Source organism: Phasianus colchicus, chromosome 31 (genome assembly GCF_987193195.1).
Source record: "Phasianus colchicus chromosome 31, bPhaCol1.hap1.1, whole genome shotgun sequence".
In the NCBI taxonomy this organism is placed as follows: domain Eukaryota; kingdom Metazoa; phylum Chordata; class Aves; order Galliformes; family Phasianidae; genus Phasianus; species Phasianus colchicus.
The window spans coordinates 2201892-2227785 of NC_143466.1; the positions used below are offsets into that span (position 1 = coordinate 2201892).

The 25894-nt window shown below is 55.2% G+C and overlaps 1 protein-coding gene across 1 annotated transcript; it reads right to left on the reverse strand.

Moving 5' to 3' along the window:
* Positions 1–13405: 13405 nt before the first annotated feature.
* LOC149914254 (uncharacterized) lies at positions 13406–16600 on the reverse strand. Its single transcript, XM_090127425.1, is given in 4 exon segments — positions 13406–14302; positions 14305–14797; positions 14800–15969; positions 16112–16600. Coding segments are annotated over 3 exon segments (1914 nt in total). The 5' UTR covers positions 15961–15969; positions 16112–16600; the 3' UTR covers positions 13406–14042.
* Positions 16601–25894: the final 9294 nt, after the last annotated feature.

The window sequence follows — 25894 nt, forward strand, 5'->3', positions numbered from 1 at the left end:
AATGCCCCAAAATGACCCAAAATAACCCAAAAAAGACCCAAACATGACCCCAAAATGCCCCAAAATGACCCAAAATGACCCAAAAAGGACCCAAAAATGACCCCAAAATGCCCCAAAATGACCCAAAAATGACCACAAAATGCACCAAAATGACCCAAAATGACCCAAAATGACCCAAAAAAAACCCAAAAATGACCCCAAAATGCCCCAAAATCACCTCCAAAAATCCCCAAAATGACCCAAAAATGACCCCAAAATGCCCCAAAATCACCTCCAAAAATCCCCAAAATGGCCCCAAATGCCCCAAGTCTGTCCCAAAAACCACCCCTCAAAAAGCCCCAAAACGACCCAAAATGCCCCAAAACCGCCCCAAAATGCCCCAAAACGACCCCAAATCCACCCCCACTTCACCCAATGCACCCCAAAAAACCCGAAAATGTCCCAAAAGCCCCAAAATGACCCAAAATTCCCCAAAATCACCTCCAAAAATCCCCCAAATGGCCCCAAATGCCCCAAGTCTGTCCCAAAAACCACCCCTCAAAAAGCACCAAAACGACCCAAAATGCACCAAAATGCCCCAAAACGACCCCAAATCCCCACAAAATCCACCCCCACTTCATCCAATGCACCCCAAAAAACCCTAAAATGCCCCCAAAATGACCCAAAATGACCCAAAATGACCCAAAATGCCCCAAAATCACCTCCAAAAAAACCCCCCAAATGGCCCCAAATGCCCCAAGTCTGCCCCCAAAACCACCCCTCAAAAAGCCCCAAAAAGACCCAAAATGCCCCAAAACGACCCCAAATCCACCCCCACTTCATCCAATGCACCCCAAAAAACCCGAAAATGCCCCAAAATGCCCCAAAATCACCTCCAAAAAACCCCAAAATGGCCACAAATGCCCCAAGTCTGCCCCAAAAACACCCCTCAAAATGCCCCAAAAAGCCCCAAAATGCCCCAAAACCGCCCCAAAACGGCCCCAAATCCACCCCCACTTCACCCAATGCACCCCAAAAAACCCGAAAATGTCCCAAAAAGGCCCAAAATGCCCCAAAACCGCCCCAAAACGACCCCAAATCCACCCCCGCTTCACTCAAATGCACCCCAAAAATCCCTAAAATGTCCCAAAAATCCCCAAAATGCCCCAAAAATCCCCAAAGTCAGCTCCAAAAATCCCCCAAATGGCCCCAAATGCCCCAAGTCTGTCCCAAAAACCACCCCTCAAAAAGCCCCAAAAAGACCCAAAATGCCCCAAAACGACCCCAAATCCCCACAAAATCCACCCCCACTTCAACCAAGTCCCAAAAAACCCGAAAATGACCCAAAATACCCAAAATCACCTCCAAAATCCCCCAAAATGGCCCAAAATACCCCAAGTCTGTCCCCAAAACCACCCCTCAAAAAGACCCAAAAAGACCCAAAATGCCCCAAAATGGCCCAAAACGACACCGAATCCACCCCCACTTCATCCAATGCACCCCAAAAAACCCGAAAATGCCCCAAAAAGCCCCAAAATGACCCAAAATGCCCCAAAATCACCTCCAAAAATCCCCAAAATGGTCCCAAAACCGCCCCAAGTCTGCCCCAAAAAACATCCCTCAAAAAGCCCCAAAAAGACCCAAAATGCCCCAAAACCGCCAAAAATGACCCCGAATCCACCCCAAATCCACCCCCACTTCACCCAAGTCCCCAAAAACCCTAAAATGCCCCAAAATGCCCCAAAATCACCTCCAAAAATCCCCCAAATGGCCCCAAATGCACAAGTCTGCCCCGAAAACCATCCCTAAAAAAGCCCCAAAAAGCCCCAAAATGCCCCAAAATCGCCCAAAACGACCCCAAATCCACCCCCACTTCATCCAATGCACCCCAAAAATCCCTAAAATGCCCCAAAAAGCCCCAAAATGACCCAAAATGCCCCAAAATCACCTCCCAAAACCCCCAAAATGGCCCCAAATGCCCCAAGTCTGCCCCAAAATCCCACCTCAAGAAACCCTCAAAAATCCCCACAATGACCCAAAATCGCCCAAAAATGACCCTAAATCCCCACAAAATCCACCCCCACTTCATCCAATGCACCCCAAAAAACCCGAAAATGTCCCAAAAAGCCCCAAAATGACCCAAAATCACCTCCAAAATTCTCCCCAAATGGCCCCAAATGCCCCAAGTCTGCCCCCAAAACCACCCCTCAAAATGCCCCAAAAAGACCCAAAATGCCCCAAAATCGCCCAAAACGACCCCAAATCCACCCCCACTTCACTCAAATGCACCCCAAAAATCCCTAAAATGTCCCAAAAATCCCCAAAATGCCCCAAAAATCCCCAAAATCAGCTCCAAAAATCCCCCAAATGGCCCCAAATGCCCCAAGTCTGTCCCAAAAACCACCCCTCAAAAAGCCCCAAAATGCCCCAAAATGCCCCAAAACGACCCCAAATCCCCACAAAATCCACCCCCACTTCATCCAAAGCACCCAAAAAACCCTAAAATGTCCCAAAATGACCCAAAATGCCCCAAAATTACCTCCAAAAATCCCCCAAATGGCCCCAAATGCAAACAAGTCTACCCCAAAAACCAACCCTCAAAAAGAACCAAAAAGCCCCCAAATGACCCCAAAATGCCCCAAAACGACCCCAAATCCCCACAAAATCCACCCCCACTTCCTCCAATGCACCCCAAAAAACCCGAAAATGCCCCAAAAAGCCCCAAAATGACCCCAAAATGACCCCAAAATGCCCCAAAATGCCCCTAAATCACCCAAAAATGACCCAAAAATGACCCCAAAATGCCCCAAAATGACCCAAAATGACCCAAAAATGACCCAAAAATGACCCCAAAATGCCCCAAAACGCACCAAAATGACCCAAAAAAGACCCAAAAATGACCCCAAAATGCCCCAAAATGCCCCAAAATGACCCCAAAATGCCCCAAAATGCCCCAAAATGACCCAAAATGACCCCAAAAAGACCCAAAAATGATCCAAAAATGACCCAAAATGCCCCAAAATGCCCCAAAAATGACCCAAAAATGACCCCAAAATGCCCCAAAATGACCAAAAATGACCCAAAAAAGACCCAAAATGCCCAAAAATGACCCAAAAATGACCCAAAAATGCCCCAAAATGCCCCAAAATGACCCAAAAATGACCCCAAAATGACCCCAAAATGCCCCAAATTGCCCCAAAAATGACCCAAAAATGACCCCAAAATGACCCAAAATGACCCCAAAATGACCCCAAAATGCCCCAAAATGACCCAAAAATGCCCCAAAATGACCCAAAATGACCCCAAAATGACCCCAAAATGCCCCAAAATGACCCAAAATGACCCAAAATGCCCCAAAATGACCCAAAATGACCCAAAAATGACCCCAAAATGCCCCAAAATGACCCAAAATGACACAAAAATGCCCCAAAATGCCCCAAAATGACCCAAAAAAGACCCAAAAATGACCCCAAAATGCCCAAAAAAGACCCAAAAATGACCCAAAAATGACCCCAAAATGACCCAAAAATGACCCAAAAGTGCCCCAAAATGCCCTAAAATTACCCAAAAATGACCCAAAAATGACCCCAAAATGCCCCAAAATGCCCCAAAATGACCCAAAAATGACCCCAAAATGCCCCAAAATGACCCAAAAATGACCCCAAAATGCCCCAAAATGCCCCAAAATGCCCCAAAATGACCCAAAAATGACCCCAAAATGCCCCAAAATGACCCAAAATGACCCAAAATGCCCCAAAATGACCCAAAAATGACCCCAAAATGCCCCAAAATGACCCAAAATGACCCAAAAATCCCCGAAATCACCTCCAAAATTCTCCCAAAATGGCCCCAAGCCCCCCTCAAAAACCCCCAAAACCACCCCTCAAAAAGACCAAAAAAGACACAAAATGACCCAAAACCGACCCCAAATCCTCCCCCCCTTCATCCAATGCACCCCAAAAATCCCCAAAACGACACAAAATGCCCCAAAATGACCCAAAATGCCCCAAAATCACCTCCAAAAATCCCCCAAAATGGCCCCAAATGCCCCAAGTTGGTCCCAAAAAACACCCCTCAAAAAGCCCCAAAAAGCCCCAAACTTCCCCAAAACAACCCCAAAAGGACCCCAAATCCACCTCCACTTCATCCAATGCACCCCAAAAAACCTCAAAATGCCCCAAAAAGCCCCAAAATGACCCAAAATCACCTCCAAAAATCCCCAAAATGGCCCCAAGCCCCCCCTCAAAAACCCCCCAAAAAGCCCCAAATCGACCCAAAATGCCCCAAAACCGCCCCAAAACGACCCCAAATCCACAACCACTTCATCCAATGCACCCCAAAAAACCCTAAAACGTCCCAAAATGCCCCCAAAAGCCCCAAAATGCCCCAAAATCAGCTCCAAATCCCCCAAAACGGCCCCAAATGCCCCAAGTCTGTCCCAAAAAACACCCCTCAAAAAGCCCCAAAAAGACCCAAAATGCCCCAAAACCGCCCAAAAATGACCCCAAATCCACAGAAATCCACCCACACTGCAACCAAGTCCCCAAAAACCCTAAGATGACCCAAAATGCCCCAAAATGGCCCCAAAATGACCCCAAATCCTCTCCCACTTCACCCAATGCACCCCAAAATGCCCCAAAATGCCCCAAAATGACCCAAAATGACCCAAAATCACCTCCAAAATTCTCCCAAAATGGCCCCAAGCCCCCCTCAAAAACCCCCAAAACCACCCCTCAAAAAGACCAAAAAAGACACAAAATGACCCAAAACCGACCCCAAATCCTCCCCCCCTTCATCCAATGCACCCCAAAAATCCCCAAAACGACACAAAATGCCCCAAAATGACCCCAAAATGACCCAAAAAAAGACCCAAAAATGACCCCAAAATGCCCCAAAATGCCCCCAAAATGCCCCAAAAATGACCCAAAAATGACCCAAAAATGACCCCAAAATGCCTCAAAATGCCCCAAAATGCCCCAAAATGCCCCAAAATGACCCAAAAATGACCCAAAATGACCCAAAAATGACCCCAAAATGCCCCAAAAGGACCCAAAAATGACACAAAAATGACCCAAAATGCCCCAAAATGCCCCAAAATGACCCAAAAAGGACCCAAAAATGACCCCAAAATGCCCCAAAATGCCCCAAAATGCCCCAAAAATGACCCCAAAATGCCCCAAAATGACCCCAAAATGCCCTAAAATGACCCAAAATGACCCAAAAATGACCCAAAATGCCCCAAAATGACCCAAAATGCCCCAAAATGACCCAAAATGACCCAAAAATCCCCGAAATCACCTCCAAAATTCTCCCAAAATGGCCCCAAGCCCCCCCTCAAAAACCCCCCAAAAAGCCTTAAATCGACCCAAAATGCCCCAAAACCGCCCCAAAAATGGCCCCAAATCCCCCAAAATCCACTCCCACTTCACCCAATGCATCCCAAAAAACCCTAAAATGCCCCAAAAAGCCCCAAAATGACCCAAAATGCGCCAAAATCACCTCCAAAAATCCCCAAAATGGCCCCAAATGCCCCAAGTCTGCCCCCAAAACCACCCATCAAAAAGACCCAAAACGACCCCAAAACGACCCAAAATCGCCCCAAAACGACCCCAAATCCACCCCCACTTCACCCAATGCACCCCAAAACCCTAAAATGTTCGAAAAACCCCCAAAATGATCCAAAATGCCCCAAAATCACCTCCAAAAATCCCCCAAATGGCCCCAAATGCCCCAAGTCTGTCCCAAAAAACACCCCTCAAAAAGCCCCAAATCGACCCAAAATGCCCCAAAATCGCCCCAAAACGACCCCAAATCCACCCCCACTTCACCCAATGCACCCAAAAAAACCCTAAAATGCCCCAAAAAGCCCAAAAATGACACAAATTGACCCAAAATCACGTCCAGAAATCCCCAAAATGGCCCCAAATGCCCCAAGTCTACCCCAAAAACCACACCTCAAAAAGAACCAAAATGCCCCAAAATGACCCCAAGATGCCCCAAAACGACCCCAAATCCACCCCCACTTCACCCAATGCACCCCAAAAAACCCGAAAATGTCCCAAAAGCCCCAAAATGACCCAAAATTCCCCAAAATCACCTCCAAAAATCCCCCAAATGGCCCCAAATGCCCCAAGTCTGTCCCAAAAACCACCCCTCAAAAAGCACCAAAACGACCCAAAATGCACCAAAATGCCCCAAAACGACCCCAAATCCCCACAAAATCCACCCCCACTTCATCCAATGCACCCCAAAAAACCCTAAAATGCCCCCAAAATGACCCAAAATGACCCAAAATGCCCCAAAATCACCTCCAAAAAAACCCCCCAAATGGCCCCAAATGCCCCAAGTCTGCCCCCAAAACCACCCCTCAAAAAGCCCCAAAAAGACCCAAAATGCCCCAAAACGACCCCAAATCCACCCCCACTTCATCCAATGCACCCCAAAAAACCCGAAAATGCCCCAAAATGCCCCAAAATCACCTCCAAAAAACCCCAAAATGGCCACAAATGCCCCAAGTCTGCCCCAAAAACACCCCTCAAAATGCCCCAAAAAGCCCCAAAATGCCCCAAAACCGCCCCAAAACGGCCCCAAATCCACCCCCACTTCACCCAATGCACCCCAAAAAACCCGAAAATGTCCCAAAAAGGCCCAAAATGCCCCAAAACCGCCCCAAAACGACCCCAAATCCACCCCCGCTTCACTCAAATGCACCCCAAAAATCCCTAAAATGTCCCAAAAATCCCCAAAATGCCCCAAAAATCCCCAAAGTCAGCTCCAAAAATCCCCCAAATGGCCCCAAATGCCCCAAGTCTGTCCCAAAAACCACCCCTCAAAAAGCCCCAAAATGCCCCAAAATGCCCCAAAACGACCCCAAATCCCCACAAAATCCACCCCCACTTCATCCAATGCACCCAAAAAACCCGAAAATGTCCCAAAAAAGCCCCAAAATCCCCCCAAAATGCCCCAAAATCACCTCCAAAAATCCCCCCAAATGGCCCCAAATGCAAACAAGTCTACCCCAAAAACCACACCTCAAAAAAAAAAAATGCCCCAAAATGACCCCAAAATGCCCCAAAACGACCCCAAATCCACCCCCACTTCACCCAATGCACCCCAAAAAACCCGAAAATGTCCCAAAATGACCCAAAATGCCCCAAAATCACCTCCAAAAATCCCCCAAAATGGCCCCAAATGCCCCAAGTCTGTCCCCAAAACCACCCCTCAAAAAGCCCCAAAATGCCTCAAAATGCCCCAAAACCGCCCCAAAACGACCCCAAATCCACCCCAAATCCACCCCCACTTCATCCAATGCATCCCAAAAAAACCCTAAAATGTCCCAAAAAGCCCCAAAATGACCCAAAATGCCCCAAAATCACCTCCAAAAATCCCCAAAATGGCCGCAAATGCCCCAAGTCTGCCCCCAAAACCACCCCTCAAAAAGCCCCAAAACGACCCAAAATGCCCCAAAACCGCCCCAAAACGACCCCAAATCCCCACAAAATCCACCCCCACTTCACCCAATGCACCCCAAAAAACCTCAAAATGCCCCAAAAAGCCCCAAAATGACCCAAAATGACCCAAAATCACCTCCAAAAATCCCCAAAATGGCCCCAAATGCCCCCCCTCGAAAACCCCCCAAAAAGCCCCAAATCGACCCAAAATGCCCCAAAACCGCCCCAAAACGACCCCAAATCCCCCGCCCCCCCCCCCCCCCCATTTCGACCCCCCCTTTCGTCGGTAGGAAACGCTGATGGATTTTTATTAAAATAGGAAAAAGTGCTTCTGGCCTTTTTTTTCTTTTTTGCTGCTGCGGCCCCTTTAAAAAACCGCCCCCCCACCCCCCCAACCCCCCCCCCTCCCCTACAACCACGTGACTCCTTCCCCCCTCCCCCCTCCCCCCCCCCCCCCCCGGTCCCCAATTAATTCCTTTATTAATGAATTCCTTAATTAGTCGGGATTTTTTTCTGTTGTTTTTCCTCGGCGTTTCGCTTCTCCTGCCCCCTTTGTGACGATTTGGGGGGGGGGGGGGCTTTGCACGAGGGCTTTGCACGAGGGTTTTGCACGAGGGTTTTGCACGAGGGGTTCTCACAAGTGATCCGCGCTGCCTTCCTTTGCACGGCTGTGGTGTTGCACGAGGATTCTCCCCCCCCCCCCCCCAGGTGGCGTTGCACGAGGGTTGGTGTCTTGCACGAGGGGGGGGGGGGGTTGGGGGCCCCTTGCACAAGAGGTAGTGTGCAAAGAAGGGGTGCACATAGGGCTCTCTTCTTGCACAAGGGGTTTGTACAAAAGTGTTGCACGAGGGGACAACTCTTGCACAAGGGGAGGTGCATGAGTGGTCCCCTTGCACAAGCAGTAGTGTGCAAAGACATCTCCTCTTGCACGAGACTCTCCTCTTGCACAAGAAGGGGTGCACATTAGGCTCCCTTCTTGCACAAGGGGTGGCTCACGAGAGTGTTGCACCAGAAGACACCTCTTGCACAAGGGGAGGTGCAGAAGTGGACCCCGTCCACAAGCAGTAGTGTGCAAAGACATCTACTCTTGCACGAGAAGGGGTGCACATTGGGCTCCCTTCTTGCACAAGGGGTGGTGCATGAGAGTGTTGCACTAGGGGATGCCTCTTGCACAAGGGGAGGTTCACGAGTGGACCCCTTGCACAAGCAGTAGTGTGCAAGGAGAGATCCCCTTGCACGAGTGGCCCCTTGCACAAGCAGTAGTGTGTGAAGATCCCCTTGCACAAGACTGCCTCTTGCACAAGAATAGGTGCACAAAGGGCTGTTCTCTCGCACAAGGGGTGGTGTGTGTGTTGCACATAGTGCCGCACGAGAGGAGCTGCACAACCCTGTTGCACAAGAGGCCGCCTCTTACACGAGGTGGGGGTGCACAAGAGTGGCCTCTAGCACAAGCAGTTGTGCACCAGTCTGTTGTGCAAGGGGGTGGTGCACAGGCAGACCCCTTCCACAAGCAGTGGTGCAGAAAGTCCCCTCCACTTGCACAAGGGATGGTGCACAAGTGTGTTGCACATGGGGAGGTGCATGAGTGTGACCTCTTGTACAAGCAGTGGTGCACAATGGGTCCACTGCACAAAGACCTTCTTGCACAAGGGGAGGTGCACAAGTGGACGTTCTTGCACAAGGGCTGGTGCGCCAGTCTGGTGCACAAACGGACCTCTTCTTGCACCAGCCTGTTGCACAAGGGGTGGCGCTCAAGTGTGGTGTGCAACGGGACACCACAAGGGGGACCTTCTTGTACAAGCAATCTTGCACCAGTGGTGCACTAGTGCGACCTGTCGCACCAGGAGCGTGTGGGTGTTGCACAAGACCCTGTGTTGCACGATTCAGGTGCACAAAGCCCTGTGTTGCACAACGAGGCCGCACAAGGCCCCGTGTGGCACCTTAGTGTTGCACAAGGCCCAGTGTTGCACCACAGCATTGCACAACCTCATGTGGAATCCTCGTGTTGCACAAGGCCCTGTGTTGCACCACAGCATTGCACACAACCCCAGGTCTCACCCTCGTGTTGCACGAGCCCCCTTGCGGCACTTTAGTGTTGCACAAGGCCCCGTGTTGCACCATACAGATGCACAAGGCCCAGCGTTGCACCACCGCATTGCACAACCCCACGTCTCACCCTTGTGTTGCACAAGGGGGCACCTCTTGCACAAGTCTCGGTGCACCGGCCTGTTGCACAAGGGGGGTGCAAAACTGTGCTGCACATGGGGACACTCCTTGCACAAGCAGCGGTGCACAAAAGAGCTTCCTTCTTGCACAAGGGCTGCTGCACAAGTGTGTTGCAGAATTGTGTCCTCTTGCACAAACACCAGTGCACAAAAGGACCTCTTCTTTACGAGTCTGTTGCACTAGAGGCCACAGGCAGTGCACAAGAGGAGGTGCGTGGCTCTGTTGCACAAGGAACCTCTTCTCGCACAAGGGGTGGCGCACAAGCCTGGTGTGCAGACACCTCTTGCACAAGCCTTTTGCACAACCCCACGTTTCACCCTTGTGTTGCCCCGTGTGACTCGAGAGTCCACAAGACCCAGCACAAGACTGCACCACTGCCTTGCACGAGACCCTATGTTTCACTTCAGTGTTGCACAAGGCCCCGTGTTGCACCACAAAGGTGAGCACAGCCCACTGTTGCACCACAGCGACGCACAAGACCCCATGTGGCACTTGAGTGTTGCACGAGGCCCCATGTCGCACCATACAGGTGCACAAGAGCCAGCATTGCACCACAGCGTTGCACACGGAGCCGCCCTCGTGTTGCACGAGGCCGTGTGACACAATGCTGTTGCACAAGGCGGTGTGTTGCACAAGGAGGCTGCACGAGACCCAGCCTTGCACCACAGCATTGCACACAACCCCACGTTTCACTCTCGTGTTGCACAAGGCCCACGGTGGCACCTTAGTGTTTCACAAGGCCCCATGTTGCACCACAGCGTTGCACACAACCTGTATCAGCCTCGTGTTGCACAAGGCCCCATGTGACATTTTAGTGTTGCACAAGGCCCTGTGTTGCACCACAGCATTGCACACAACCCCACGTTTCACCCTCGTGTTGCACAAGGCCCAGTGTGGCACCTTAGTGTTGCACAAGGCCCTGTGTTGCACCATACAGATGCACACGTTTCACCCTCGTGTTGCACAAGGCCCAGTGTGGCACTTTAGTGTTTCACAAGGCCCCCGTGTTGCACCACCACAGCGTTGCACACCACCCTGTGTCACACCCTCGTGTTTCACACGCAGTCCAGGTGCACCAGAGCCCCTTGCACGAGGCCCTGCATCTCACAAATCCAACGGGTGCCAACACCCCGTTGCACGCTGCTGCTGTGGGGCACAAATCCGTTGCACGAGGTCCCAGCACGAGTGTGAGGGCAGCTGCTCCTTGCACGAGTCCTTTGCACGAGGCTCCCCATGTTGCACGGAGTCTGTGTCCCTCACACGATTTGCAGCTGCACGGGGGCGTGTTGCACGAGGTCCGGTGTTGCACGAGGTCCAGTGTTGCACGAGGGCGTGTTGCACTGTGTCCTGTGTTGCGCAAGGCCCCCGGTTGCACAAGGATGTGAAGCACGAGGTCCCGAGTTGCACGTGGTCCTGCGTTGCACAAGGGTCTGTTGCACAAGGCTCCACCTTGAACGAGGTCCCACCTTGCACGAGGCCACCGTTGCACCCACGCTGCCATCCGTTGCACGAGGATGCTGTTGCACGAGGACCTGGGATTCCCTCCATCCCTTGCACGCCCGCAAGAAACTCACAACACAAAAAAGGTCACGCTTTGCACACGGCGGGGGGGGTCGCACGTGTTTGTGCATTGCACGAGGGCACGGAGCTCGCACTGAGTTGCACGAGGCCGTCGGTGCAAACGCAGCACTGCTCCTTCCGTGCAAAACGCTTCACCATGGCGCAGCCCACGACCCCCTTCTTGCACGAGGGTGCGCACAAGCAAAGCGCCACGTCTTGCAAGAGGGCTGCCGTGCAAAAAACCGTGTTGCACGACCGCCACACTGCAAGGAAACGTGCCTTGCACGGTGTTGTGCGTTGCACCAGAGCTTTGTTGCACAATAGTGCACAATGCACCCCGCCGTGCAACGCACGAGGGATTCACTGTCCGACAGTGTGCAGTGCGTTGCACGAGAGCTTCAGTGCAAAAGAGTGTGAGGTGCGATTTGCACCAGAGCTTCAGTGCAAAGCACACATTGCACATCGTAGTGCGTTGCACAACCCAGTGCTTTGCACAAGGCCTTCGTTTCACAACAAAGTGCAGTGCACAGTGTCATGCAACGCACGAGTCCTTCATTCTAAGAGTGTGCACTGCAATGCACAAGTGCTTCCGTGCAAATGCAGTGCCAGCGTGCGTTGCACCAGAGCTCAATCGCAAGGCAGTGCACATGGCAGTGCACAAGAGATACTGTGCAAAAGTGTGCACTGCGTTGCACAAGAGTTCCCGTGCAACACGAGCTGCATTGCTCACCACTGCACCTTGCACGGCGCCGTGCGTTGCACGAGTCCTTCATTGCAGCACAAAGTGCAGTGTTGCACAAGTGTATCCGTGCAAATCCAACAGCAGTGAGCGTTGCACAAGAGCTCCCGTGCAACCCAAGCTTCATTGCAATACAGTGTGCACTGCGTTGCACAAGAGCTTCCGTGCAAATCCAACGGCAGTGAGCGTTGCACAAGAGCTCCCGTGCAACACAAGCATCGTTGCAAGACAGTGTGCACTGCGTTGCACGAGTGCTTCTGTGCAAATCAGCAGCGTGTGTTGCACAAGAGCTCCCGTGCAACGCAAGCTGCATTGCACACGGCTGCGCCTTGCACGGCGCCCGTGCGTTGCACAAGAGCTTCGCTCAGTCCTTCAGTCTGCAATGGGGGGGGGGGGAGGGTGGGGGAGGGCACCACTGTGGTGACCCCATAATTGTGACCCCATAATTGTGACCCCATAGAGGGACCCCATAGTGGTGACACCATTGTGGTGAAACACCATAGAGCTGACCCCATAGTGGTGACCCTATAGATGTGACCCCATAGAGCTGACCCCATAGAGCTGACCCCATAGACGGACCCCATAGTGGTGACCCCATAGTGGCGACCCCATAGATGTGACCCCATAGAGCTGACCCCATAGAGAGACCCCATAGTGGTGACACCATTGTGGAGAAACCCCATAGTGGTGACCCTATAGATGTGACCCCATAGAGCTGACCCCATAGAGAGACCCCATAGTGGTGACCCCTTTGGGCTGACCCCATAGAGCTGACCCCAAAGACGAACGCCATTCTGGTGACCCCATAGAGCTGACCCCATAGATGTGACCCCATCGTGGTGACCCCATAGAGCTGACCCCATATAGGTGACCCCAAAGAGGGACCCCATTCTGGTGACCCCATAGTGGTGACACCATTAAGGTGATCCCATATAGGTGACCCCATAGAGGGTCCCCATAGTGTGACCCCATAGAGCTGACCCCATATAGGTGACCCCATAGTGGTGACCCCATAGTGGTGACCCCATATAGGTGACCCCATAGAGCTGACCCCATAGACGGACCCCATAGTGGTGACCCCATAGTGGTGACCCTATAGATGTGACCCCATAGAGCTGACCCCATAGAGAGACCCCATAGTGGTGACCCCTTTGGGCTGACCCCATAGAGCTGACCCCAAAGACGGACACCATTCTGGTGACCCCATAGAGCTGACCCCATAGATGTGAACCCATCGTGGTGACCCCATAGAGCTGACCCCATATAGGTGACCCCAAAGAGGGACCCCATTCTGGTGACCCCATAGTGGTGACACCATTAAGGTGATCCCATATAGGTGACCCCATAGAGGGTCCCCATAGTGTGACCCCATAGAGCTGACCCCATATAGGTGACCCCATAGTGGTGACCCCATAGTGGTGACCCCATATAGGTGACCCCATAGAGCTGACCCCATAGACGGACCCCATAGTGGTGACCCCATAGTGGCGACCCCATAGATGTGACCCCATAGAGCTGACCCCATACTGGTGACCCCACAGTGGTGACCCTATAGAGCTGACCCCATAGTGGTGACCCCATAGAGGGACTCCATAGTGGTGACTCCATAGAGCTGACCCCAAAGATGTGACCCCATACAGGTGACCCCATAGAGCTGACCCCATAGAGAGACCCCATAGTGGTGACCCCATAGTGGTGACCCCATATAGGGGATCCCATAGAGGGACCCTATAAAGGGACCCCATAGTGGTGACACCATTGTGGTGAAACCCCATAGAGCTGACCCCATAGTGGTGACCCTATAGATGTGACCCCATAGAGCTGACCCTAAAGAGGAATCCCATAGATGTGACCCCATAGAGCTGACCCCATAGTGGTGACCCCATAGTGGTGACCCTATAGATGTGACCCCATAGGGGGGACCCCATAGAGGGACCCCATAGTGGTGACCCCATAGAGCTGACCCCATAGACGGACCCCATAGTGGTGACCCCATAGTGGTGACCCTATAGATGTGACCCCATAGAGCTGACCCCATAGAGACCCCATAGTGGTGACCCCATAGATGTGACCCCATAGGGGGGACCCTAAAGAGGAATCCCATAGAGCTGACCCCATAGAGGGTCCCCATAGTGTGACCCCATAGAGCTGACCCCATATAGGTGACCCCATATTGGTGACCCCATATAGGGGATCCCATAGAGGGACCCTATAAAGGGACCCCATAGTGGTGACACCATTGTGGTGAAACCCCATAGAGCTGACCCCATAGTGGTGACCCTATAGATGTGACCCCATAGAGCTGACCCCATAGATGTGACCCCATATAGGTGACCCCATGGAGGGACCCCATAGTTGTGACCCCATAGATGTGACCCCATAGAGAGACCCCCATATAGGTGACCCCATAGATGTGACCCCATTGTAGTGACCCCAAAGACGGACGCCATTCTGGTGACCCCATAGAGCTGACCCCATAGAGAGACCCCATAGTGGTGACCCCTTTGGGCTGACCCCATAGAGCTGACCCCAAAGACGAACGCCATTCTGGTGACCCCATAGAGCTGACCCCATAGATGTGACCCCATCGTGGTGACCCCATAGAGCTGACCCCATATAGGTGACCCCAAAGAGGGACCCCATTCTGGTGACCCCATAGAGCTGAGCCCATAGTGGGGACACCATTGAGGTGACCCCATATAGGTGACCCCATAGAGGGTCCCCATAGAGAGACCCCATAGAGCTGACCCCATATAGGTGACCCCATATTGGTGACCCCATATAGGGGATCCCATAGAGGGACCCTATAAAGGGACCCCATAGTGGTGACACCATTGTGGTGAAACCCCATAGAGCTGACCCCATAGTGGTGACCCTATAGATGTGACCCCATAGAGCTGACCCTAAAGAGGAATCCCATAGATGTGACCCCATAGAGCTGACCCCATAGTGGTGACCCCATAGTGGTGACCCCATAGAGCTGACCCCATATAGGTGACCCCAAAGAGGGACCCCATTCTGGTGACCCCATAGAGCTGAGCCCATAGTGGGGACACCATTGAGGTGACCCCATATAGGTGACCCCATAGTGGTGACCCCATAGAGGGACCCCATAGTGGTGACCCCATATAGGTGACCCCATAGAGCTGACCCCATAGACGGACCCCATAGTGGTGACCCCATAGAGGGACCCCATAGAGCTGACCCCAAAGATGTGACCCCATAGAGGGACCCCATAGTGGTGACACCATTGTGGAGAAACCCCATAGTGGTGACCCTATAGATGTATGACCCTATAGATGTGACCCCATAGAGGGGACCCCATAGAGAGACCCCATAGTGGTGACCCCTTTGGGCTGACCCCATAGAGCTGACCCCAAAGACGGACGCCATTCTGGTGACCCCATAGAGCTGACCCCATAGATGTGACCCCATAGTGGTGACACCATCGCGGTGACCCCATAGAGCTGACCCCAAAGATGTGACCCCATAGAAGGACCCCATTGTGGCGACCCCATAGATGTGATCCCAAAGATGTGACCCCATAGAACTGACCCCATAGAGAGACCCCATATAGGTGACCCCATAGAAGGACCCCATAGTGGTGACCCCATAGAGCTGACCCCATAGTGGTGACCCTATAGAAGCGACCCCATAGATGTGACACCATAGTGGTGACCCCATAGACAGACCCCATAGTGGTGACACCATGGTGGTGACCCCATAGATGTGACCCCATAGATGTGACCCCATAGTGGTGACCTCATTGTGGTGACCCCATAGAGGCGACCCCATATAAGGAATCCCACTGTGGTGACCCCATAGTGGTGACCCTATAGAAGAGACCCCATAGAGCTGACCCCATATAGGGAATCCCAATGTGGTGACCCTATAGTGGTGACCCCATAGAGGCGACCCCATTACAGTGACCCCATAGAGGGGACCCCACAGTGGTGACCCCATATAGGGAACCCCATTACAGTGGCCCCATAGAGGTGACCCCATAGAGGTGACCTTTTAGGGTCGTCCCCACAGAGGTGACCCCATAGAGGTGACCCTTTTGAGGTGACCCCATAAAGATGTCCCCATAGAGGTGACCCCATAGAGGTGACCCTAATGGGATCATCCCCATAAAGATGTCCCCATAGAGGTGAACCTTTTTGGGGTCGTCCCCACAGAGGTGACCCCACAGAGGTGACCCCACAGAGGTGACCCCATAGAGATGACCCTAATGGGATCGTCCCATAAAGATGTCCCCATAGAGGTGACTTTTTTGGGGTCGTCCCCACAGAGGTGACCCCATAGAGGTGATCCCATAGAGGTGACCCTTTTTGGGGTCGTCCCCATAGAGGTGACCCCACAGAGGTGACCTTTTTGGGGTCGTCCCCATAGAGGTGACCCCATAGAGGTGATCCCATAGAGGTGACCCCATAGAGGTGACCCTATTGGGGTCATCCCCATAGAGGTGACCCCATAGAAGTGACCTTTTCGGGGTTGTCCCCACAGAGGTGACCCCATAGAGGTGACCCTATTGGAGTCGTCCCCATAGAAGTGACCCCACAGAGGTGACCCTAATGGGATCGTCCCATAAAAATGCCCCCATAAAGATGTCCCCATAGAGGTGACCCCATAGAGGTGACCATAATGGGGTCGTCCCCATAAAGATGTCCCCATAGAGGTGACCTTTTTGGGGTCATCCCCACAGAGGTGACCCCATAGAGGTGACCCCATAGAGGTGACCCTTTTGAGGTGACCCCATAAAGATGTCCCCATAGAAGTGACCCCATAGAGGTGACCCTATTGGGGTCGTCCCCACAGAGGTGACCCCATAGAGGTGATCCCATAGAGGTGACCCTTTTTGGGGTCGTCCCCATAGAGGTGACCCCATAGAGGTGACCCTTTTTGGGGTCGTCCCCACAGAGGTGACCCCATGGAGGTGACCTTTTTGGGGTTGTGTCACCACCACGACGTCCCCACCACGATGTCCCCACCATCACGATGTCCCCACCACTGTGTCCCCACCACCACGATGTCACCATCACGATGTCACCACCACGGTGTCCCCAACCCATCCTGACGTCCCCATCCACCACGACGTCCCCATCCCATCACGACGTCCCCACCACGACGTCACCATCCATCCTGACGTCCCCATCCTGTCACGATGTCACCACCACGATGTCCCCATCCCATCAAGATGTCACCACCACGATGTCCCCACCACGATGTCCCCACCACGACGTCACCATCCATCCCATCGTGATGTCCCCACGACGTCCCCACCATGATGTCCCCATCACGACGTCCCCATCCCATCCTGACGTCCCCATCCCATCACGATGTCCCCACCACGATGTCCCCACCACGATGTCACCATCATGACGTCCCCATCCCACCACGATGTCACCATCACGATGTCCCCATCCCATCCTGATGTCCCCACCCCGTCACGATGTCACCACCTCAACATCCCCACCACGATGTCCCCACCATGGTGTCCCCATCCCATCCTGATGTCCCCACCCCGTCACGATGTCACCACCTCGACGTCCCCACCACGATGTCCCCATCACGATGTCCCCATCCCACCATGATGTCCCCATTCCACCACGATGTCACCACCACGATGTCCCCATCCATCCCATCCTGATGTCCCCATCTCATCACGATGTCACCACCATGTTGTCCCCACCACGATGTCACCACCACGATGTCCCCACCACGATGTCCCCATCCCATCACGATGTCCCCATTAATCCCATCCTGATGTCCCCATCCTGTCATGATGTCACCACCACGATGTCCCCACCACGATGTCCCCATCCCATCACGATGTCCCCATCCCATCACGATGTCACCATCATGACGTCCCCATCCCATCCTGATGTCCCTACCACGACGTCCCCATCCGTCCCACCATGATGTCCCCATCTCATCACGATGTCACCACCACGACGTCCCCATCCCATCCTGATGTCCCCATCCTGTCACGATGTCACCACCACGACGTCCCCATCCACCACGATGTCACCACCACGACGTCCCCATCCCATCCCAATGTCCCCATCCTGTCACGATGTCACCATCATGACGTCCCCATCCCACCACGATGTCCCCACCATGGTGTCCCCATCCGTCATATCATGACGCCCCCCACCCATCCTGATGTCACCACCACGATGTCCCCATCCGTCACGATGTCACCACCACGATGTCACCACCACGACGTCCCCATCCCATCCTGATGTCCCCATCCCACCACAATGTCACCATTGCGACGTCCCCATCCCACCACAATGTCCCCATCACAATGTCCCCATCCCATCCTGATGTCCCCATCCCACCATGATGTCACCACCACGATGTCACCACCACCATGATGTCCCCACCACGACGTCCCCATCCCACCACGATGTCCCCACCACGACGTCCCCATCCATCCCATCGTGATGTCCCCACGACGTCCCCACCATGATGTCCCCATCACGACGTCCCCATCCCATCCTGATGTCCCCATCCCGTCACGATGTCACCACCACGTCCCCACCACGATGTCCCCATCCACCACGACGTCCCCATTCCATCACGATGTCACCATCACAATGTCCCCACCCCGATGTCCCCGTCCATCCCATCCTGATGTCCCCACCACGACGTCCCCATCCATCACGACGTCCCCACCACGATGTCCCCATTAATCCCATCCTGACGTCCCCATCCTGTCACGATGTCACCACCACGATGTCCCCATCTATCCCATCCTGATGTCCCCATCCTGTCATGATGTCACCACCACGATGTCCCCATCCTACCCTGATGTCCCCATCCCATCACGATGTCACCACCACGATGTCACCACCACGATGTCCCCATCCCATCCCGATGTCCCCATCCTGTCACGATGTCACCATCACGACGCCCCCATCCCATCAAGATGTCACCACCACGATGTCCCCATCCCATCACGATGTCCCCACCACGACGTCCCCAACCATCCCATCCTGATGTCCCCACCCCGTCACGATGTCCCCATCATGACGTCCCCATCCCATTAATGTCCCCATCCTGTCACGATGTCACCACCACGGTGTCCCCATCCCATCCTGATGTCCCCATCCCATCCTGATGTCCCCATCCTGTCACGATGTCACCACCACGATGTCCCCATCCCATCAAGATGTCACCACCACGATGTCCCCACCACGATGTCCCCATCCCATCACAATGTCCCCACCACGACGTCCCCACCATGATGTCCCCATCACGACGTCCCCATCCCATCCTGATGTCCCCACCCCGTCACGATGTCACCACCATGATGTCCCCATCCCACCACGATGTCCCCACCATGGTGTCCCCATCCCATCCCGATGTCCCCATCCTGTCACGATGTCACCATCATGACGCCCCCATCCCATCAAGATGTCACCACCACGATGTCCCCACCACGACGTCCCCATCCCATCCTGATGTCCCCATCCTGTCACGATGTCACCATCATGACGTCCCCATCCCACCACGATGTCCCCATCACGATGTCCCCACCACGATGTCCCCATCCCACCACGTCCCCATTAATCCCATCCTGATGTCCCCATCCCGTCACGATGTCACCATCCTGATGTCCCCATCCCATCCTGATGTCCCCATCCCGTCACGATGTCACCATTGCGACGTCCCCATCCCACCACAATGTCCCCATCACAATGTCCCCATCCCATCCTGATGTCCCCATCCTGTCACGATGTCACCATCCTGATGTCCCCATCCCATCCTGATGTTCCCATCCTGTCACGATGTAACCATCATGACGTCCCCATCCCACCACGATGTCCCCACCACGGTGTCCCCATCCCATCCTGATGTCCCCATCCTGTCATGACGTCACCACCACGATGTCCCCACCATGGTGTCCCCATCCGTCACGATGTCACCACCACGATGTCCCCACCACGACGTCCCCATCCCATCCTGATGTCCCCATCCTGTCACGATGTCACCACCACGACGTCCCCATCCCATCCCGATGTCCCCACCCCGTCACGATGTCACCATCACGACGCCCCCATCCCATCAAGATGTCACCACCACGATGTCCCCACCACGATGTCCCCAAGCATCCCATCCTGATGTCACCACCATGATGTCCCCACCACGACGTCCCCATCCCATCCTGATGTCCCCATCCTGTCACGATGTCACCATCATGACGTCCCCATCCCACCACGATGCCACCACCAAGACGTCCCCATCCCATCCCGATGTCCCCATCCTGTCACGATGTCACCATCATGACGTCCCCATCCCACCACGATGTCACCACCACGACGTCCCCATCCTACCCTGATGTCCCCATCCCATCACGATGTCACCATTGCGACGTCCCCATCCCACCACAATGTCCCCATCACAATGTCCCCATCCCATCCTGATGTCCCCATCCCACCATGATGTCACCACCACGATGTCACCACCACCATGATGTCCCCACCACGACGTCCCCATCCCATCCTGATGTCCCCATCCTGTCACGATGTCACCATCATGACGTCCCCATCCCACCACGATGTCCCCATCCCATCACGATGTCCCCATCACGATGTCCCCACCACGATGTCCCCATCCCACCACGTCCCCATTAATCCCATCCTGATGTCCCCATCCCGTCACGATGTCACCATCCTGATGTCCCCATCCCATCCCAATGTCCCCATCCTGTCACGATGTCACCATCATGACGTCCCCATCCCACCACGATGTCACCATCACGATGTCCCCATCCCATCCTGATGTCCCCATCCTGTCATGACGTCACCACCACGATGTCCCCACCATGGTGTCCCCATCCGTCACGATGTCACCACCACGATGTCACCACCACGACGTCCCCATCCCATCCTGATGTCCCCATCCTGTCACGATGTCACCATCATGACGTCCCCATCCCACCACGATGTCACCATCACGATGTCCCCATCCCATCCTGATGTCCCCATCCTGTCATGACGTCACCACCACGATGTCCCCACCATGGTGTCCCCATCCGTCACGATGTCACCACCATGATGTCACCACCACGACGTCCCCATCCCATCCTGATGTCCCCACCCTGTCACGATGTCCCCACCACGACGTCCCCATCCACCACGATGTCACCACGACGTCCCCATCCCATCCCGATGTCCCCATCCTGTCACGATGTCACCATCATGACGCCCCCATCCCATCACGATGTCCCCACCACGATGTCCCCACCACGATGTCCCCAAGCATCCCATCCTGATGTCACCACCATGATGTCCCCACCACGACGTCCCCATCCCATCCTGATGTCCCCATCCTGTCACGATGTCACCATCCTGATGTCCCCATCCCATCCTGATGTCCCCATCCTGTCACGATGTCACCATCCTGATGTCCCCATCCCATCCTGATGTTCCCCTCCTGTCACGATGTCACCATCATGACGTCCCCATCCCACCACGACGTCCCCATCCCATCATGATGCCCCCACCACGATGTCACCACCACGACGTCCCCATCCCATCCCGATGTCCCCATCCTGTCACGATGTCACCATCACGACGCCCCCATCCCATCAAGATGTCACCACCACGATGTCCCCACCACGATGTCCCCAAGCATCCCATCCTGATGTCACCACCATGATGTCCCCACCACGACGTCCCCATCCCATCCTGATGTCCCCATCCTGTCACGATGTCACCATCCTGATGTCCCCATCCCATCCTGATGTCCCCATCCTGTCACGATGTCACCATCCTGATGTCCCCATCCCATCCTGATGTCCCCATGCCACCGCAATGTCCCCACCAAGATGCCCCCACCCCATAGCGACGCCCCCACCCCATTTAAGGTCCCCACCCCACCACCACGCCGTCCGTCCCGTCGTCACAACATCCGTCTGTCCCACCATGATGGCATTCATCCACCCCATAGCGACGCCCCCACCCCATAGCAGCACCTCCACCCCATAGCAACCTCCACCCACCCCATAGCGACGCCCCCACCCCATAGCGACCTCCATCCACCCCACAGCGACACCCCCACCCCATTTAAGGTCCCCAAGCCACCACCACACCGTCCGTCCTGTCGTGACAACGTCCGTCTGTCCCACCATGATGGCGTCCCTCCACCCCATAGCGACGCCCCCACCCCATAGCAGCACCTCCACCCCATAGCGACCTCCACCCACCCCATAGCGACGCCCCCACCCCATTTAAGGTCCCCACCCCAACACCACCACGTCCGTCCCGTCGTCACAACGTCCGTCTGTCCCACCATGATGGCATCCCTCCACCCCATAGCGACGCCCACCCACCCCATAGCGACGCCCATCCACCCCATAGCGACACCCACCCACCCCATAGCGACGCCCCCACCCCATTTAAGGTCCCCACCCCAACACCACCACGTCCGTCCCGTCGTCACAACGTCCGTCTGTCCCACCATGATGGCGTCCCTCCACCCCATAGCGACGCCCCCACCCCATAGCGACCCCATCAGCGTCGCCCCATAGCCACCCTATTTTCTTTTTGTCGTGTTTTTGGGGGGGATGGGGGTCATTTTTGGGGGGGGGGGGGGGGAATAAAGGGTGGGGGGGGGTCCCTATTTCTCTTGTATTGTTTTCGGGGGGGATGGGGGCTCACTTTTTTGGGGGGGGGGTTTCAAGGGGGGGGACGGGGGGGTTCCCAATGTTGTCGTGTTTTTGGGGTGATGGGGGGTCGCTCCTTTTTGGGGTGGGTGGTTTAAAGGGTGGGGGGGGGGTTCCCTATTGTCGTGTTTTCGGGGGGGATGGGGGCTCACTTTTTTTGGGTGGGGGGTTTAAAGGGGGGGGGGGGGTTCCCTATTTCTCTTGTCGTGTTTTCAGGGGGGATGGGGGCTCACTTTTTGGGTGGGGGGGTTTCAAGGGGGGGGAGGGGGGGGTTCCCAATGTTGTCTTGTGTTTTTGGGGGCAATGGGGGTCGCTCCCTTTTTGGGTTGGGGCTTAAAGGGTGGGGGGGGGGTCCCTATTTCTCTTGTCGTGTTTTCGGGGGGATGGGGGCTCACTTTTTTGGGGGGGGGGGGTCTAAAGAGGGGGGAGGAAGGGGGAGGAAGGGGGGTTCCCAATGTTGTCGTGTTTTTGGGGGCAATGGGGGGTCGCTCCTATTTGGGTGGGGGGTTTAAAGGGTGGGGGGGGGGTTCCCTATTTCTCTTGTCGCGTTTTCGGGGGGGATGGGGGCTCACTTTTTGGGGGGGGGGTTTAAAGGGGGGGGAGGGGGGGGTTCCCAATGTTGTCTTGTGTTTTTGGGGGCAATGGGGGTCGCTCCCTTTTTGGGTTGGGGCTTAAAGGGTGGGGGGGGGGTCCCTATTTCTCTTGTCGTGTTTTCGGGGGGGATGGGGGCTCACTTTTTGGGGGGGGGGTTTAAAGGGGGAGAAGGAAAGGGGAAGGGGGGGTTCCCTACTTTTTCTTGTCGTGTTTTTGGGGTTGATGGGGGGTCGCTCCTTTTTGGGTGGGGGGTTTAAAGGGTGGTGGGGGGTTCCCTATTTCTCCTGTCGTGTTTTTGGGGGCGATGGGAGTCGCTCCTTTTTGGGGTGGGGGGTTTAAAGGGGGGGAGGGGGGGGTTCCCAATGTTGTCTTGTTGTGTTTTTCGGGGTGATGGGGGGTCGCTCCTTTTTGGGATGGGGGGTTTAAAGGGTGGGGGGGGGGTTCCCTATTGTCGTGTTTTCGGGGGGGATGGGGGCTGACTTTTTTGGGGGGGGGGTTTCAAGGGGGGGTCCGTCAGATCTGCGTCTCCTGCACGTTCTCCTTGGAGGGGCTCTTAAAGAGCAGCGGTTCGTGGACGGAATTGAGGAGCGGATTCTTCCCGCATCCCAACGCCGCCCCGCTGTTGCCGTAATGAGCGGCGAAAGCGGCGTAACGATCCAAATGATCCCTTTCCAAAGCCGGCAACGCCAAACGGCTGTCACCCATCGGACCCCCACCACCCCCACCCCCACCCCCACCCCCTCCTCCACCTCCTGTCAACCTCCCCACCCCGCCGCCACCACGTCCGGCCCGTCGTCACAACGTCCGTCTGTCCCACCGTGATGGCGTCCGTCCCGTAGCGACGCCCATCCACCCCATATTGACCTCCCCACCCCATAGCGACGCCCATCCACCCCATATTGACACCCCCACCCCATAGCGACGCCCCCACCCCATATTGACCTCCCCACCCCATAGCGACCCCCACCCACCCCATAGCAGCACCTCCACCCCATATTGACCTCCCCACCCCATAGAGACGTCCACCCACCCCATAGCGACGCCCACCCACCCCATAGCGACGCCCATCCACCCCATAGCGATGCCTCCACCCCATAGCGATGCCCACGCACCCCATAGCGACGCCCATCCACCCCATAGCGACGCCCCCACCCCATAGCGACCTCCATCCACCCCATAGCGACGCCCCCACCCCATTTAAGGTCCCCACCCCACAGCGCCGTCCATCCACCCTATAGCGACCCCATCAGCGTCGCCCCATAGCCACCCTATTTTCTTTTTGTCGTGTTTTTTGGGGGGATGGGGGTCATTTTTGGGGGGGGGGGGGGAATAAAGGATGGGGGGGGGGTTCCCTATTTCTCTTGTCGTGTTTTCGGTGGGGATGGGGGCTCACTTTTTGGGGGGGGGGTCTAAAGGGGGGGGTGGGAAGACGGGGGAAGGGGGTTTTTGGGGGGGGGTCTAAACGGGGGGGAGGAAGGGGGAAGGGGGGCTTCCCAATGTTGTGGGGTTTTTGGGGCGATGGGGGGTCGCTCCTTTTTGGGTGGGGGGTTTAAAGGGTGGGGGGGGGTTCCCTATTGTCGTGTTTTCGGGGGGGATGGGGGCTGACTTTTTTGGGGGGGGGGTTTCAAGGGGGGGTCCGTCAGATCTGCGTCTCCTGCACGTTCTCCTTGGAGGGGCTCTTAAAGAGCAGCGGTTCGTGGACGGAATTGAGGAGCGGATTCTTCCCGCATCCCAACGCCGCCCCGCTGTTGCCGTAATGAGCGGCGAAAGCGGCGTAACGATCCAAATGATCCCTTTCCAAAGCCGGCAACGCCAAACGGCTGTCACCCATCGGACCCCCACCACCCCCACCCCCACCCCCACCCCCTCCTCCTCCTCCTGTCAACCTCCCCACCCCGCCGCCACCACGTCCGGCCCGTCGTCACAACGTCCGTCTGTCCCACCGTCATGGCGTCCGTCCCGTAGCGACGCCCATCCACCCCATATTGACACCCCCACCCCATAGCGACGCCCATCCACCCCATAGCGACACCCCCACCCCATATTGACCTCCCCACCCCATAGCGACCTCCACCCACCCCATAGCAGCACCTCCACCCCATATTGACCTCCCCACCCCATAGCGACGCCCATCCACCCCATAGCGACGCCCATCCACCCCATAGCGACGTCCACCCACCCCATAGCGACGTCCATCCACCCCATAGCAGCACCTCCACCCCATATTGACCTCCCCACCCCATAGCGACGTCCACCCACCCCATAGCAGCACCTCCACCCCATATTGACCTCCCCACCCCATAGCGACGCCCACCCACCCCATATTGACCTCCCCACCCCATAGCGACCTCCACCCACCCCATAGCAACACCCTCACCCCATAGCGACCTCCACCCACCCCATAGCGATGCCCACCCACCCCATAGCAACGCCCATCCACCCCATAGCGACGCCCATCCACCCCATAGCGATGCCTCCACCCCATAGCGACGTCCATCCACCCCATAGCGACACCCATCCACCCCATAGCGATGCCTCCACCCCATAGCGACGCCCATCCACCCCATAGCAACGCCCATCCACCCCATAGCGACGTCCACCCACCCCATAGCGATGCCTCCACCCCATAGCGACGTCCAACCACCCCATATTGACCTCCCCACCCCATAG